The sequence below is a fragment of the Formica exsecta genome, unplaced genomic scaffold (assembly GCF_003651465.1).
Source record: "Formica exsecta isolate Colony F162 unplaced genomic scaffold, ASM365146v1 scaffold48, whole genome shotgun sequence".
Taxonomy (NCBI): Eukaryota; Metazoa; Arthropoda; class Insecta; order Hymenoptera; family Formicidae; genus Formica; species Formica exsecta.
The window spans coordinates 209,495-225,409 of NW_021852035.1; the positions used below are offsets into that span (position 1 = coordinate 209,495).

The 15,915-nt window shown below is 43.3% G+C and overlaps 1 protein-coding gene across 1 annotated transcript in view; it reads right to left on the minus strand.

The window, feature by feature from the left end:
• LOC115241354 (protein grainyhead) overlaps positions 1 to 15,915 on the minus strand; it is a 149,861-nt gene that overhangs the window by 22,779 nt on the left and 111,167 nt on the right. The window contains 3 exon segments of the mRNA XM_029817070.1: positions 7 to 34; positions 663 to 1,014; positions 14,643 to 15,001. Coding sequence (XP_029672930.1) covers positions 7 to 34; positions 663 to 1,014; positions 14,643 to 15,001 — 739 coding nt within the window.

Here is a 15,915-nt window from a genome sequence, read left to right on the forward strand (position 1 = left end):
TGTAGGGATCGTAGGGACTGCCGTACTGCTGCACCTGCACATACACATACACACATATACAAAATCATTGCGGTTGACTCGGCATTGTTATCGGCATTACTATCTCAAGCGAATTGTAATTTCGTGCGTTTTTCCCGTCGCATTTACACATTCGCTTTTTGCGGCAAAAACACGAAAGCGCGATTCACGCAAAGCACTTGGTAATCTTCGAGGCTCTTGCCACACGCGAATGCAACGCGCAAGTGCAAATCTGTGCTATCCGAGTTATTTTCTCGAGTTATTTTGCGGCATACTTGTTGCATTGGGCTATACGTGACACAATGTTTGGACGATGATAACATATTATAACGTTCGCATAGAGATAGCAAATCTTTAAGCAATTTTATCAAAGGATACGAAATGGTATTTGAAATCATGAAAATTGGTTATAAGCTTTTTTGTTGCGTGTGATGATTGTGGGATATAAGATTTTATAGCACGAAACATTGAAAGATTCATAGAGTAGAAATATCAGTCATTAAGTTATCATCTAAAATTAAAATCTTGTAAAAAATCACAACTGGTTTTGAAAAATCAAAGATAAATCGCGAATAAACGCGAATTATCGCGGATTCCGGAGAGACGTATGATTGCGTTCTCGGCGATGATCGCCCAAGTCTCACCTGTAGCTGATGCTGATGATGATGGTACATTCCCGGCGGTGTGGGACTTTCCTGCTTGTGTCGTTTGCTCGATTGTTGACCTGCCCGCGACGAGCTGAGGTCCTCTGGTTCCCTCTTGACCCCGGCGATGCCGGCGCTCGAGGCACCGTCGTGTCGCAGGGACTGCGGGCTCAACGGAAGCGGAAGGCCACCCTGCAGGCTCTGGCCAGGACTGTGGGACTGCTGGTTGTACTGATGAAGGAAGTGGTGTAGCTCCCCTCCTCCGGCACCTTCGCCGCCTTCCATGCGATTCGTCGAGGCAGAACCGGAGCCAGGCGCCTCCTGCACCAGCAGCTTCTGGCCCATCACACCCCTTCAACAGTCCGTGGAGAATTGACCTTCAGTTATAGCTCCTTTACCGGGCACCAGAATCAGCATTGATCCGTGCCGCGCCATAAGAATGCGTGACGAATTCGCGCTATGTATATCGAAATTGATACAGCGCGCCCATTCTCGCGCTGCCACCGATTTGCCTTTTACGGGATCCACCATCTGCCATGAAAAAGATCGGATTCTTCGCGCTCATAGAATATCGTCGAGAACGGTGTAGGAATCTAACACAATTGAATCTCCTTCAAAATTCTAATGATGATTCCCTATTTCAAATATTAGACGACATTAGTTATACGGCGCATATGTTTTCTTTTTATTTATTTTTAATCTCATCAATAAGATATTAAAAAAATTTATAAGTATATAATAGAAAATAATTAAATAAAAATATTTTTGAAAAATCGAAAAAAGTTAGAGGTATATGTCTCAGTTTTATTAATATCCTGTATGTTTCATATTTTTATAATTAGAGACAACTGACGTTATATTTAGATTCAGTGTGTTCATTGAAATGATAATTGAATTGCCGACCTCAAAGAAAGACGAGAGATGGGCCGCGCTTTCATTTCTCTTTCTCCGCGCCTTGTCATCGAATGAAATTCGGCGAGGAAAATCCGGCGTTACACTTCCGCTATGCATCGCGCGCTGCATCTGCCGAATTCGGCAATAAAATTTTCGACGCGCGACGCACGCCGAGTAACGCGATTCGCCGATCGACCGTATGGTAGATGAATCGAGAGGATCGCGGTATTATGCGAAGTAGTTAACATGTTATATTTAGCATGATAATACGTATCCACAATACCGGGGACCCTTATAAACTGCCAACGCTCTCTCGGTGCATGCCATCCTTCCCTCGTTCTCTCTTTCCTTTTATCATCTCTTCGTCTTTTCCGACGCGAAGGATCGCCCCTCGCCGTCTTTGCCGGAGTGTCCTGGCAACCTTTACCGCCAGATTCTGTCTTTCTCTTTCTTGTTAACCCTAAAAAAGTATACATCCCTCCTTCTATCCTTTCGCAACGTCGTGTCGCGGTGCCTACCCTACGGTCAGATGCTTCCGCACAATGACCTTTTTTTTACACTTGATACCTGATCTCTCGTCTACCGCTCTCTCTTTCTTTTCTTCTCTCCCGCCCTGCGATTCTCTCGCTCCTGTCTGCCTCGTAATACGACGAAAAGGGTGACGCCGAGAGGATGAGAGACTATCGCGTCGCCCTCGGCACACTTGTGCACCCTGAAGAGGTGCGGATAGGCCTCGGGACGGGGAAAAGACGGCGGGTAAACCCGGCCGCGGCCGAGACCGCGTTCTCCCGAGCAAAGAGAACGTGCTGTCATAACCCGAGGCCATAGGCGGCGAGGCCGCTCATGAATTCGGCTTACGTGAAATGGATCCGCGCGCGTTCTCCTTTCGCGACGTCTCTCGCGAGAGCGTTTCCCGATAATGCGATGCTAATCCGGGAATGCGCGGTGCGAAACGAGATTCGCGTGCGCGTACCTTGGGAACTCGATACGATGCACCCCTGAAAATTTGGGATCGTTAGGTGTGATGTATCAGATTGCGAACCGAGTCTGATTGGCGTTTTAAGCTCTCGGGAACGTCTCGGTGGTTTTGTGTGACTGTCATCGACATATCTTCATCCACGCCCAGATTCTCGCGACAAAAATTTCCGTTAATTAAAAAAGTATCGTTATATTTCTTCTAAAGTGTGTTTCACGTTTCCCAAAAAATTTCAAAGGATATATGATTTTTTTTATATCTATTTACTCTTTCATCTCGTTTTAAGTAAAATAATGCATTCATAATCACAAGTTCCGAAATGAATCTCAGCATTGACGGAGTGTTGTTAAACAATGCGCAAGATATTTTTTTCGCGGTTTCCTAATCATCGATGAGTTAAGTACCGAATGTTAGTGGTCGCGCAAGAAGAAGGGAAGAGGAAAAGCACACAAGAAGAGAGGAATGACGTTTAACGTAAAACGAAAGAGAGGTCAATGCTCGCTTTCGGCCAGCCTTTCGTAGAGTTACCTATGCGCATGCAACCAGTTTCGCATTGTCGTGCGAAAAATCTCAAGCGAATGTCAATAAAAAAACTACTGCATGATGCATGAGCAAGTATTTTAACCATGAAAAAGCGCGATAAATCAACAAATTCTGCCGATATCGATAAGATGAACCTTGAAAAACAATTAGAGATATATTATTATGACCATAAATATAGTTTTTGGCGAAGAAAATGTATCATCTTTGCCGTGCACTTAATAATCTACGATTTCTGTAATCATATGCTTATTCATTTTTTATTTTCGTTCAAAAGAAATTCGAAAGTTCCATATATCTTAATCGCGACGTATCATTTTTAATATCCTGTCTCTGTTTCGAGAAAGATCAATCATCGCTTCGCGATGATTCGGGGCAATTTAACCGTTAGATATGTGTAGAATTTCGAACGAAACAAACGGTACAAGATGTTGCTGTCCGACGCCGACCGTTTTTATCGTCTCACTTCTGCTCCTCTGCGAGGAAACGCCGATCTCTACGACAAACGGGGGACGCCGCATTCTTTTTCAGTAAACGCGCGTGGAAAATCTCGTCCATTACACCGGTATCCTCGGTGCGAGTATCCCCCGATCTTCTCGGGGGTCAATAAGCGCCGCGCACGAATTCTCGTGCCCCGGCGTGAGTCGAGCGCACATTCGCGCCACAAACGAGTAAATTACGCCGCGTTATACGCGGCATTCCGCGGCGCGGCTTTTTTCTTTTTTCTTTACCACGAAGAGGATTCCGCGTGCGCAATGCGCAGCGTAAGAGGCAATTACGTACTTACGGTGCAGCATTATCGACGACAAGGCACTCGTACCGGACGACGGCCCGACACGTGAACCTGCAGGTCGCGCGGGGTCATCGCTGGGTCGCGACACACACGGCCACTTGTGCGTGTGTACGCGTACGCATGCTAGCCCTGTCGAGCAACCTGCGCGGGCGCCAGAACGCGGTTTGCGGTACCGCCGCTTCAGGCTCGCGGTAGACCCGCTTCGGAAACCGGAATCGGGCGTTTCTCTAACCGGAAATCGGGCGTATCGTGGCCCGTACTCTACCTACTGTGCGGGCACATGTGTGTGTGTGTGTGTGTGTGTGTGTGTGTTGTGTGTGCGCGCGCGAACGACCTATCCGTATGTGGCACGAGACGAAACCCGAAAGACAGGTCCGGCAAAGTGGCGCTCTACCGACTCGTTCTCGGGTCACTCCTTTGATTATCATTGTCGGTCTGCTCTTTTTCCACATCTCGCGTATACGGGCCTCTCGCGCAGGTCTACGGACTTCTTGCCTTTACAAGCGCACGCATGCACGCACGTTCGGCACCTGTGCTTATAGCACGTGCCACCGAGTCGCGGCAATGTCAATGTATGCATACATATGTGTCATATATATGGACGGACGGAGAGGAATGATTTTAAATGCACGTGGCGAGGCCAACGACGTCTAGCACTTCTCACGATGGTCGACTGGAGCGGCTTTCCTAATGCTTTACTTCCTAGGAGTATCGCGCGCAGTTCTCAGAATATGTTACTGTCGGTGACTTTCGGGGATTATGAAACGTCTCTTGACCCCGGTCTTAATGTTTCGTGTTTTCAACTATGTTTTTGTGAAAGCACTGCCGTTCGTATTTTTCGTAACTAGCAGGAATTGTTGTATAGAAAAAGAATATACATATCAAAAATATTATCATTCTCTCTTCTCAAGAAAGAGAATAGAAGAGACGAAATAGAAAAGTTTAATTAATCGATAAAGAGTTTTAATGAAAACGAATATATAAAAAATAAAGATATTATATTAAATTTCGCAAGATTTTCAAACTCGCACCGCTTTTAAGAGACACCTACAATTTAAAAGTTTCTTCAGACTCATAAATAATCGCGAATATTACGATGCAGATTTTGCTTCGATCAAGATTATACCGATGAGTGGCCTATCATCAAATGTTTGAATGGTAATCTTACATCGCGGAGGTGCGATTTTCCTTCTCGTGCAACAATTTACGATATTCGATGTCGAGAATGCTTGTACATCGCAAACTCGAATTGTGATGTGAGAAACTCGACACTACGATCTGTTAGATATCTCTTGAGGTCGAATCCTCGACTTTTCTTGTTCGGTTCACCGCGGTCGTCGATGGAATAGCTAGAAATTCGTTCTGATTCTCAGACCTTCGTGTGTCCTCGAATTCATCCGCACCTTCCTGTTTCGCTAATGAGATGTTACGTGATCCGGTTCTCGGACTACGTGATCCGGTTCTCGTACGTTCGAGCAGCGTGAATCAACCCCTGCGAAAACGTGTCCGTTTAATGCTCTTTGACTTCGTTACGGCAATTGAGATCGTTGGCACGAGAAGGAAGTTGGCCGGATTTAAAATGTCTTTTGTGACCCCGAGACGAGATCTAAGATCCTGCGTTCCCGCGGTCGCAAGACCGATGATTCTAGGCGGGATACCCGTAAGGTAATACAAAACATACGGCGGCGTTTCTAATCGTAAATTCGAGCTAACGAGATAATATCGCCGCAAGCTAACTGTCTTGATCGAGCGATCCAGTTCTTGCCTGGTAATCGAGACCTCATAGTTGTACAGTGTTGTCGACAGCGCAACATCACGACGTGCGTAATTGGCGACACTATTCGCCTTCTTTTCCGTTTATCAATGTTACTCTCGCAAAAAATTAAATACGCAAATAGAATAAAAATATATTTAAAAATATATTTGGTAATACGCAATTTATAATTAGCAATAAATAACTTCCGCCAATTCTATGAAAATCTATGAAAAATCTAAAGTCTACTTTACCGTGGTAAAAGTTTTCAATTTTTAACATTGAGGATTATAACGGTTAAGCTTGAAATTTCCGTATCAAGATAAATACAAATATTTAATTATTTAGATTATTTATACTATTATATTAGAATGCTTTATTATGAATGTTTCATATTTCATTCGTCTACATTTTATCTCGATACTTTAGAAGGGTTTCTTAATTTGTATCTATGGTTGGACACGTCCAATGATTTTAGTACGCTCTGTGTATATGATACTTATGTTTTATTTTTATGGCTCATCTCCTCGTAACATGGCCCTTAGCACGCGACTCGCTCCGCGTGTGATTTCCGCAATCGCGGAAAGATCCGGCGCTACCGGAGAACGCGGAGATGTGGAATCCCACGCGACAAGAGCGCGAAACGAGGGCGTTGCCGTACGCGTATCGTGTGCCCCCCGCGCAATTATGTTCCTCTATAATCGTAAATTCAAATAAACGAGAACGCGTTCGCGCGACGTTACGTGTCGGGCATAAAGCAGCGGTGGCGAGAAAACGGGCCATGGCACTCGTCGTCCCACGTTTCTGGTTCTGGTTCCGGCCTGCTGTCCGGTCCACGTTTTGCCGTTTTACGACGTGACACACGAGGCCCCCCCTCGTTCCCCGGCTTGTCAGTCGGGTCAGAGATCATCGCGGTAGTGGCCGCGATTCGTCGTAGTGGTGACTCTTAAAGCAGATTGCCGCGTAACGATAACCGGGAGAAATGAAACGTGTATAATAAAAGGTAGCGACAACTCGTATTCGTCGTTTGGCCGATCGTCGACCATCGTAAAGGTCCTCGATCTCGATTCCATTATGTTTAAGAGACCAAGGGAGGCGTTATAAGGGTGCGACAGAGAACGAATTGAATTTCCAGCGACAGAGAGCACACAATTAGAAGTTTCTAATCGCCGCAATTATGAATTCGGAATTTCGCCGGTTCTTTACTCGGATTTGCTCAGATTGTTTCACATAAGACAATCATTCAGAGAATTTTTTGATTCTTTTGTTACGGTGTCACAATATATTCTTTCTCGTCATATATATTTTTTTTTTTTCTTAAAAGAAATATATTTTCCTTCTTATGAATGATTAACATTTTCAACTTGTTTTTAAATGGAATTTAATTAAGTTACTCGATTCTCTAACATGTGTTTGAAAGTAACAATAAGACAACCGCGGATAGACGACAAAGAACAATCTTCTCCGCGATACGTGTTCACGTCGGCTACCTGTCTAATCCCGTGACAAGTCAGTCGGCCGAGTATGCACCCTCGTGGCAAGAGCGTAAAGGCCGTTGCCGTCTCGTTCCTAAGTAGATCTTGGCGTGACGATAGTCAGGAAATGTAATAAGAAGTTGCAGCGTACCGGCGTTCATTGCCGAGTTCGTTCTTGAGTCCCTTAAAGACCGACCTCTGAGCAAGACTTCATTACGTTCCACGTCGCTTCGTCGCACGTACGAAAAGACGGTCGTTAAAGAAAGATTCCGGATCCGGCTATTACGACCGTCGCTCGTATTATGTGCAATACGGCGTATACGAGAGATGTAGAAGCGTGGCTAACACCATATTTACTCGACCCCGTGTCTCTCACTTTCCTCGAGATATTTCAGATTGAACGAAAATTCATTTCGCAAACGTTCGCGATATTTTATTCTCGATTTTATAACGTACGATCCCGTTTCGGCACCTCTAAATAATCACAACCTGTGTTTATCTCGGCAATTAAGAAGCCGCTCTTACTCTCGGATGCTAAAACATTTAAGTATGCGTTGCTCGCCGCGAGGGAAGCATTAATCATATTGACGTTATCCATATGCGTCCCAAGGCCATGTGAATTTAATATGAATTAATTAGAAATTTGTTATCTCTCCAGGGGGGAAATTTCACTTTCGAACCCGGCGTGTAATCACCGCCGTCTGCGGAAACGTGCGTCGTACGCGGTGAGATGGAAACTACATCGTTGCGGTGAGTATAAAGATCGGCTCCATTCCATTTCTCCGATACGTTATATATCTGTGCCACTATAAAATTTCTGATGTAATGATATACTATCGCGTGTCGGGAAGAAAGAATCGACAAAAACATTTTACGAGTTATTCAACCGAATCGCAAAAAAAAACGCCATCGAATATAATAATATTACTGCTCGCCTCGATAAACGCGGTACATATTTGATTGCAAATCAATGACAAAATTTATAAAAAATTCTCGATCAGTAGCGTAAAAAATGCTTTCATGATTAGAATGTGTAACGCACAGTTGTCACAATTAACATTTCAGATTTGAGAATCATAATTTGCATTCATTGCATAAATGCGGTTTCTCAGAACATCGCATGACCAGCGATGAAGCAATCGATCGCGATCGAACGAAAAAGATTCTCGTGTACCTGACTGTTATAAGTGACAATTACTATAATTTGGAAGAATACTTCCTGCCGACTTACAACGCACGCAATTGCGATGATTGTTCTGTATTGCGTATTATCGTCATCGCGGCAATATGTTCGATAAATATAGAAACAATCTATAGGGAATATTTGCGATTTACAATATTATACATATATTGCTTTTTCTCAATTATTACCATATATAATCGTAATAATTCTCGATGACAGCGTCAATCATTGCGACTGTTAAAATAGGCATGACACATATCATTTTTTTCACGCAATATTAAAAGTTAAATATATAATACCTGAATATGACAAGAGAATAGTATCTATCGTTAAAAAAAAAATAAATAAAAGTGATAAATATATCAGAACATTCGATTTATATTAAAACTTATTGAGAAACTTATGTAAGTGTTTATGTAACTTATGTAAATGTTATTTTTTACTTGCTGATATTTAAATAAAACTAACTCTTGTATGTAAAGTGCGCTTGAGAAAGTTCGCCCTTTTATATGTTAAATAAATTAAAATCCGACAAAGAGAGAGAGAGAGAGAGAGAGAGAGACAGATACTAGAGAGCGTAAGTGTGTTTACGCTTTCCGCCAGCGGCGCGTCTACGTTACTCCATCAAGTAACTTTTTCGCGTTTCAATTGCCATCATCGTCTACCTCCGAGAAGCGTCTTCATCCGCTAATTGAATCAATGTTGCCGGACGAACGCTATGCGCGACGGGTACCCCCTTATTTCCCGCTTTATCCCGCGGCTTTTCATCGCGGCTGTTCTCCGCGTTTGGAAGGCGGATATCGCGGTTGTCGCTTATGCCCGACGGGCGTTAAGATTAAGGCGGCGATCTCGCATAGTGCCCAGGAGGCCGTCTTTTACGGCGGCGGCTTGCTGTGAAACTGTACGCCGATTCTCGATGGCTTTGCGCCATCATTCTACAACCCCGTGGCGAACCATAAGCGACCGCCGGACACCGTAAGAGTCGCGGCGAGTTATCCGCCTCCTACGCAGACTCGGCTCCGCACACTCAACGAGATCTCAAGGGTTGAGTCTATCACGAAGATCGCGATAAGGGACACATTCTTTTAAAGAAACAAGTTTTAACATTCCTGCGTTTGGGCATCGATCTGACGATACAGATTGCGCACTGAAAATATATCCAAAAATGAAGGTGTTACTAAAGAAATGATAATTTCCTTTTACAACGAGGATTGTCTCATGGCAAATGCGGCCCTGCCTTTATGCGTTTACAACAATATGGTTAATTGAACAGAATATTCCCGTCGCTTGACTTCACAGCAGGTTTATTATTCGAATTACAATATGACTGTCTCTCGGCGTGAACGCAGCGAATTCCGTATATTTTTCTGGGCCTCATGTTGAAAATAATAACCTTATTATTTAGTACATATAAACGTAGGAGATCTTATATTGTTATTCGTGTTGAAAGAATACAAATATGATAAAATTCTAGGATTAATATTATAAAGAATTAAAAGTCTTGGGCGAGTTTATGAAAACTCGTTAAGTTTTAGTTTCCTTATTCTTTCAATTGATCGTATATAAAATAATCTCTAATCTCTCTAATTTAATTAGGCGTGCATTTGGCTAAAGTTTCGGTTTGTAGAAACTCATCTAACTTGTTTTAAAGCTCATCATATAAGACTATATAATTACAAAATTTTGATTTGCGGTAAATAAGCCTATCTAACTTAAAATGAGTTTCGAGAAAAGCGATAAAACGAAACCCCCATCGCTCGCTAAGCTTTCACTATGTGACAACAAACCCGTCTTAAATCCCGATTAGGAAAGTCGTGAGAAAACTGCAACGCGTCCTTTCTGACGCGCGTTTCAACGGCAATGGAAAACACATCGACGCATATTATCATGATCGTATCTATGTAGCTGCGAAAACATGCAAACGTTTGCACGCGGATTCTTTCTGTATTGTCCCCACGTCGAGATACATTTCCTCCGAATCGTGCTCGTGCTTGTTTTTTCTTCCTATTTTCGCGACCGCGACCAGAGAAGCGCTTGATCCCTTCAGCGAGCGCGACACAATGAAATTGGATTAAAGTTGTGCCCTTGGTAGTCTTCTCATTCTCTCTCCTCGCAGCGACGCGACAGCCGAGAGCGAGAGAGGAGTTTTAACGATCTACCGCCGTACAAATTGTCGAGATGCTATCATCTCTCAGCGGGAAGAGAGAACGGGAGTAGGAGATGTAGATAGAGAGAGAGAGAGAGAAAGAGAAAGAGAGAAGCAGAGAAAGGGAGAAGGAGGAAGGGCAGAGAGCGCAGAGAGGGGCAGGCAGGGAGAGAGGAGAAGATGCGAGGGAAGATTAGGGCGGCATCTCCCCATGGCGAGGTCGGTAACAGAAACTGTTGTTGGTGATGTTCCTGATGCCGCGCTGCAGTTGCTGCCGCCGCATTTCGCTGCACTACCTCTCCTCTCGGCTGCCCTCGTATCTGACACGATTCGTACGTTGAGGATTCTCAACAGTAAATTACAAAATATGCTAAGCGGCCGATATAAATCAAAAGTGGGGCCCGCGCGCGTCCGTAGATCCCCGAGGGGTGAGAGAGTCCTTTACCCGTTGTCTCCGTCTCCTGGATTCTACGGCGCAAGGGGTAAGGGATTCCTCCGCGTTCTCCATGGCCAACCAGGCCCAAAATATAAGGAGAGAGAGACCCCCATCACGAATCGGGAACGAGGGAGAAATTCTTTCTCTCCTTCTCGTGCAGTGCGTAGAATGCTGGCGCGGTGGGTTCAGTTTGCAAACCGAGCAAATGGACCGGAAGACTCGAACGCGAGATATAAATAGGCCCGACTGGAGAGCAATATATCTACCCAACTAAACTCCGCTAAATTGCTTCGGCGTAATGCAAAAGAGAGCGATATAGAATCGCGAGCAGGGAGAGAGAGAGAGAGAGAGAGAAAACGAAAAGCTCCATTTATCGATGGCACGCTGCGCACTCATTTAAGCGCAAAAGATTTATGGAATATCGATAAATCGATAAAGAATTGTGATTACTGTTCCTTCGAACTATAAGTATAATCTACGTAAATGGGCTGTGCATGAAAAAGGCCGTCTCACTTTGTGCCTCGTCTTCTTGTGGAATTAACGATTTAATAATTTGCTTTGGCATACATCACGTTAAAAAAAATATCTAATTTACTCTTTTCGCTTTATTCAGCGTGGATTTTATTTATTCCACATTATGTGTTAAACGAAAATAACATACGCCTATTGCATCAGTGTTGAAATGATGCATATTCCTTTCTACATTTGTTTCGCTATTAAGATAACGAAAATATACATCCGCGCTTGGTAGAATACGAATTATCTAATTAACGCGTCAAACGTCTCTTCGTGCCGACTGATTTTACACGCGATTGTCCCGCGTAATCAGCCCCCGGTAACGAATTACGCTCACCGCGAGCACTCAATTACGCGGTCGAGACTATTAATCGAGATACGGCGAAACACGAATAGCTAATAACGCGCGCCCGACGAGCCCCGCGCCGAGAGTGTTCGCTACATCGGGACACGGGGCTCTATCTGCGGATCTACGCTAATCGAGTCCTCTGGATGCACCCGCGGTACAGGCTAGTCGTCACGCACACGCACGTGTTTATGGATGAGCCACGTACGAGCGGCCACGTGCACGCGCGCTTCTAAATTAAGTGCATCGAGTGAAGAAGAGCCGCGCGCGAGTGCATAAAATTACGTGCGTTACATGCGAGAACGCTGCGAGAGATACTTTTACAAGAATCTTGCCAAGGCTACCAATTTTCAAAGGCTCCGCGAATATAATAATATAAAATTCTCTTCATTTATTTCTTCTTTATATAAATTATTTTTTATATGTATATAGTTGTGTAATAATTTTCTAGTCATAATATAAGAAAGTTATAAGCACAAAGCTGGAATGCAGAGAGGTAATCACAATGCTTGAAAAAATTTGACAAATTGACGAATAATTCTGCGATAATGCAGAATCATTTTAGGAATTTACTATTTTGTAGTTATGTTTTATTGCAAAAGATTAAATTCTTTTTAAACTTAAATTATATACTACGAGCGTTGCAATTATTCTCTGCTACCAATGATTTGAAGTATCTGTATGTTTAAAAAATAAATATCGTTTTTTAAATCTTCAAGCTATATTTCAGCGAATTAATTTTGTCCGGAAAAGTCAATTTGTTCAGTCAATCTCGATGCGAATCTCGTGAACGTGAATATTCTTGAATTATTTAAATGCGCGAGAGAGGCGAGCGAAATCTTCCTGCATTTGTAAGAGCATGATTATATTCCGTGGATAGAGCCGTAGAAAATCGCGATTCTTTCCCTTGCCTCGCGTATGATTACGAAGCTTACACGCGCGGATGAGAATCTAAAATAGCGAGATAAAGCGAAGCATACGCGAAGTTCCGAAGCGATGAAGACTGTATTGCGTAAAGCGTGCATAATAACAGCCGTTGTCTTCAGCTCATTTTTATCCAAGATTAATTCGCGAGCAGGGAGAGAGAGAGAGAGAGAGAGAAAACGAAAAGCTCCATTTATCGATGGCACGCTGCGCACTCATTTAAGCGCAAAAGATTTATGGAATATCGATAAACTCCTAAAGAATTGTGATTACTGTTCCTTCGAACTATAAGTATAATCTACGTAAATGGGCTGTGCATGAAAAAGGCCGTCTCACTTTGTGCCTCGTCTTCTTGTGGAATTAACGATTTAATAATTTGCTTTGGCATACATCACGTTAAAAAAAATATCTAATTTACTCTTTTCGCTTTATTCAGCGTGGATTTTATTTATTCCACATTATGTGTTAAACGAAAATAACATACGCCTATTGCATCAGTGTTGAAATGATGCATATTCCTTTCTACATTTGTTTCGCTATTAAGATAACGAAAATATACATCCGCGCTTGGTAGAATACGAATTATCTAATTAACGCGTCAAACGTCTCTTCGTGCCGACTGATTTTACACGCGATTGTCCCGCGTAATCAGCCCCCGGTAACGAATTACGCTCACCGCGAGCACTCAATTACGCGGTCGAGACTATTAATCGAGATACGGCGAAACACGAATAGCTAATAACGCGCGCCCGACGAGCCCCGCGCCGAGAGTGTTCGCTACATCGGGACACGGGGCTCTATCTGCGGATCTACGCTAATCGAGTCCTCTGGATGCACCCGCGGTACAGGCTAGTCGTCACGCACACGCACGTGTTTATGGATGAGCCACGTACGAGCGGCCACGTGCACGCGCGCTTCTAAATTAAGTGCATCGAGTGAAGAAGAGCCGCGCGCGAGTGCATAAAATTACGTGCGTTACATGCGAGAACGCTGCGAGAGATACTTTTACAAGAATCTTGCCAAGGCTACCAATTTTCAAAGGCTCCGCGAATATAATAATATAAAATTCTCTTCATTTATTTCTTCTTTATATAAATTATTTTTTATATGTATATAGTTGTGTAATAATTTTCTAGTCATAATATAAGAAAGTTATAAGCACAAAGCTGGAATGCAGAGAGGTAATCACAATGCTTGAAAAAATTTGACAAATTGACGAATAATTCTGCGATAATGCAGAATCATTTTAGGAATTTACTATTTTGTAGTTATGTTTTATTGCAAAAGATTAAATTCTTTTTAAACTTAAATTATATACTACGAGCGTTGCAATTATTCTCTGCTACCAATGATTTGAAGTATCTGTATGTTTAAAAAATAAATATCGTTTTTTAAATCTTCAAGCTATATTTCAGCGAATTAATTTTGTCCGGAAAAGTCAATTTGTTCAGTCAATCTCGATGCGAATCTCGTGAACGTGAATATTCTTGAATTATTTAAATGCGCGAGAGAGGCGAGCGAAATCTTCCTGCATTTGTAAGAGCATGATTATATTCCGTGGATAGAGCCGTAGAAAATCGCGATTCTTTCCCTTGCCTCGCGTATGATTACGAAGCTTACACGCGCGGATGAGAATCTAAAATAGCGAGATAAAGCGAAGCATACGCGAAGTTCCGAAGCGATGAAGACTGTATTGCGTAAAGCGTGCATAATAACAGCCGTTGTCTTCAGCTCATTTTTATCCAAGATTAATTCGCATTTTCAAGCTTTGCTTAAACGCGTTTGATGAGAAATAAAAAAGATTTTCCCATCTTCACGAAAAATTAAAAAAGAGAGACTTAAAAGTAATAATAATCTAAACTATATATAACGAGAGAAACGAAGACACAACATTCCAATATTATTGAGATCCAAGATTGTCTCTCGGAACTCTTTCCGGCTTACGGATCGGTCACGGATCATACTAAATTTCGTAAAATATATAAAGTCAATACTCACGTGGACCAGAGCTCGTGCGTGGGCGGCAACTTGACATCCGCGGCCGTTTTCTCGGGCAGTTTGTAATACTCGTAGACATAGGACGCGCCAGGATCGTCGCCATGGCTGGTTACCGCCGACACCTGATGCTGCTGCTGGAGATTTAGCATAGCAGCGGTCGCCACTGAGAGCGGATGCTCGCAGTAGGCGCGCCAGTCGCCCTCCATACCCTGTACCTGCACCTGCACCGCGACTCTTTTGTGGACTTCCGGATCGGCGTCTTCGGCACCGCTCTGCAGGGACTGTGCCGCTGCCTCCTCCGCTCCCAGTTCCTCTTCTTCTTCCGGTTCACGCTGTCCGGATACGTAGTCCTGCTGCTGCTGTGCGTCGTCGCTGACGACGGTACCGTTTGTATCCTCCTCGCTGCGACTGCGTCGTCTGTAATCGAACGAGTCTGTTTAATTGTCGAAAGCATAAATGTTCGGTTTCGGACAATTTTGCGGATATTCTTGATTGAGATAATATTTAAGTAAATATATATATTATCTCATTCACAAGTATATCGATAAATAATGCTATTGCATGTAAAATATAATTAGCTGACATTTGAACGTAGGAGAATATAATTATAAATTCCTTTTTCGTAAAAATATTGTTTTAAAAATCTCGATTTCAGTGTCGTCTGATGGCAATGTTTTGTAGATCCATCGGGAAAGCAAAGCATATTGCTCTCTGCGATCGACAATACTCATCGAGGAGCCAATTCCTGTTGCTGGCGACGACCATAAGTGACACAACGCGAAAAAACTAAAAAGAAAAAAATACTTTTTCCCGAGGTAAAGACTGCGATAATGAATGCGCCGCCAGAATAACAGTTAGAAATAACCGAGCTCGGTAGAATGTAATAAATTACAACGAACCCATCGAATTTATCAATTAGCGATAATCGCGATGCATAAGCCTCGCTGATGATTCCTCAATTTAGCAATGACCACCAGCGGTGGAAGCGCGTCGTGTGCGACGCATGGTTGTGCTGGTAATTTATTGCCTACATCGTGATACCTAATCGCGCTATGCGAACTCGAGAGAGAGAGAGAGAGAGAGAGTACATACGAGCTTTCGACTCCGTACTTAGCCACCTGGATATTTGTCACCGGTCGTTACTTTCCGAAGTAATACCTTCCGGCTGCGTGCCCGAAACGATGAGATTTATGGGAATGCGCGCGAGACGGGAACGACTTTGCAAAAAAGAGATATCCGATGATGCGATGCAACGCGTTTCTGAGAATATTTT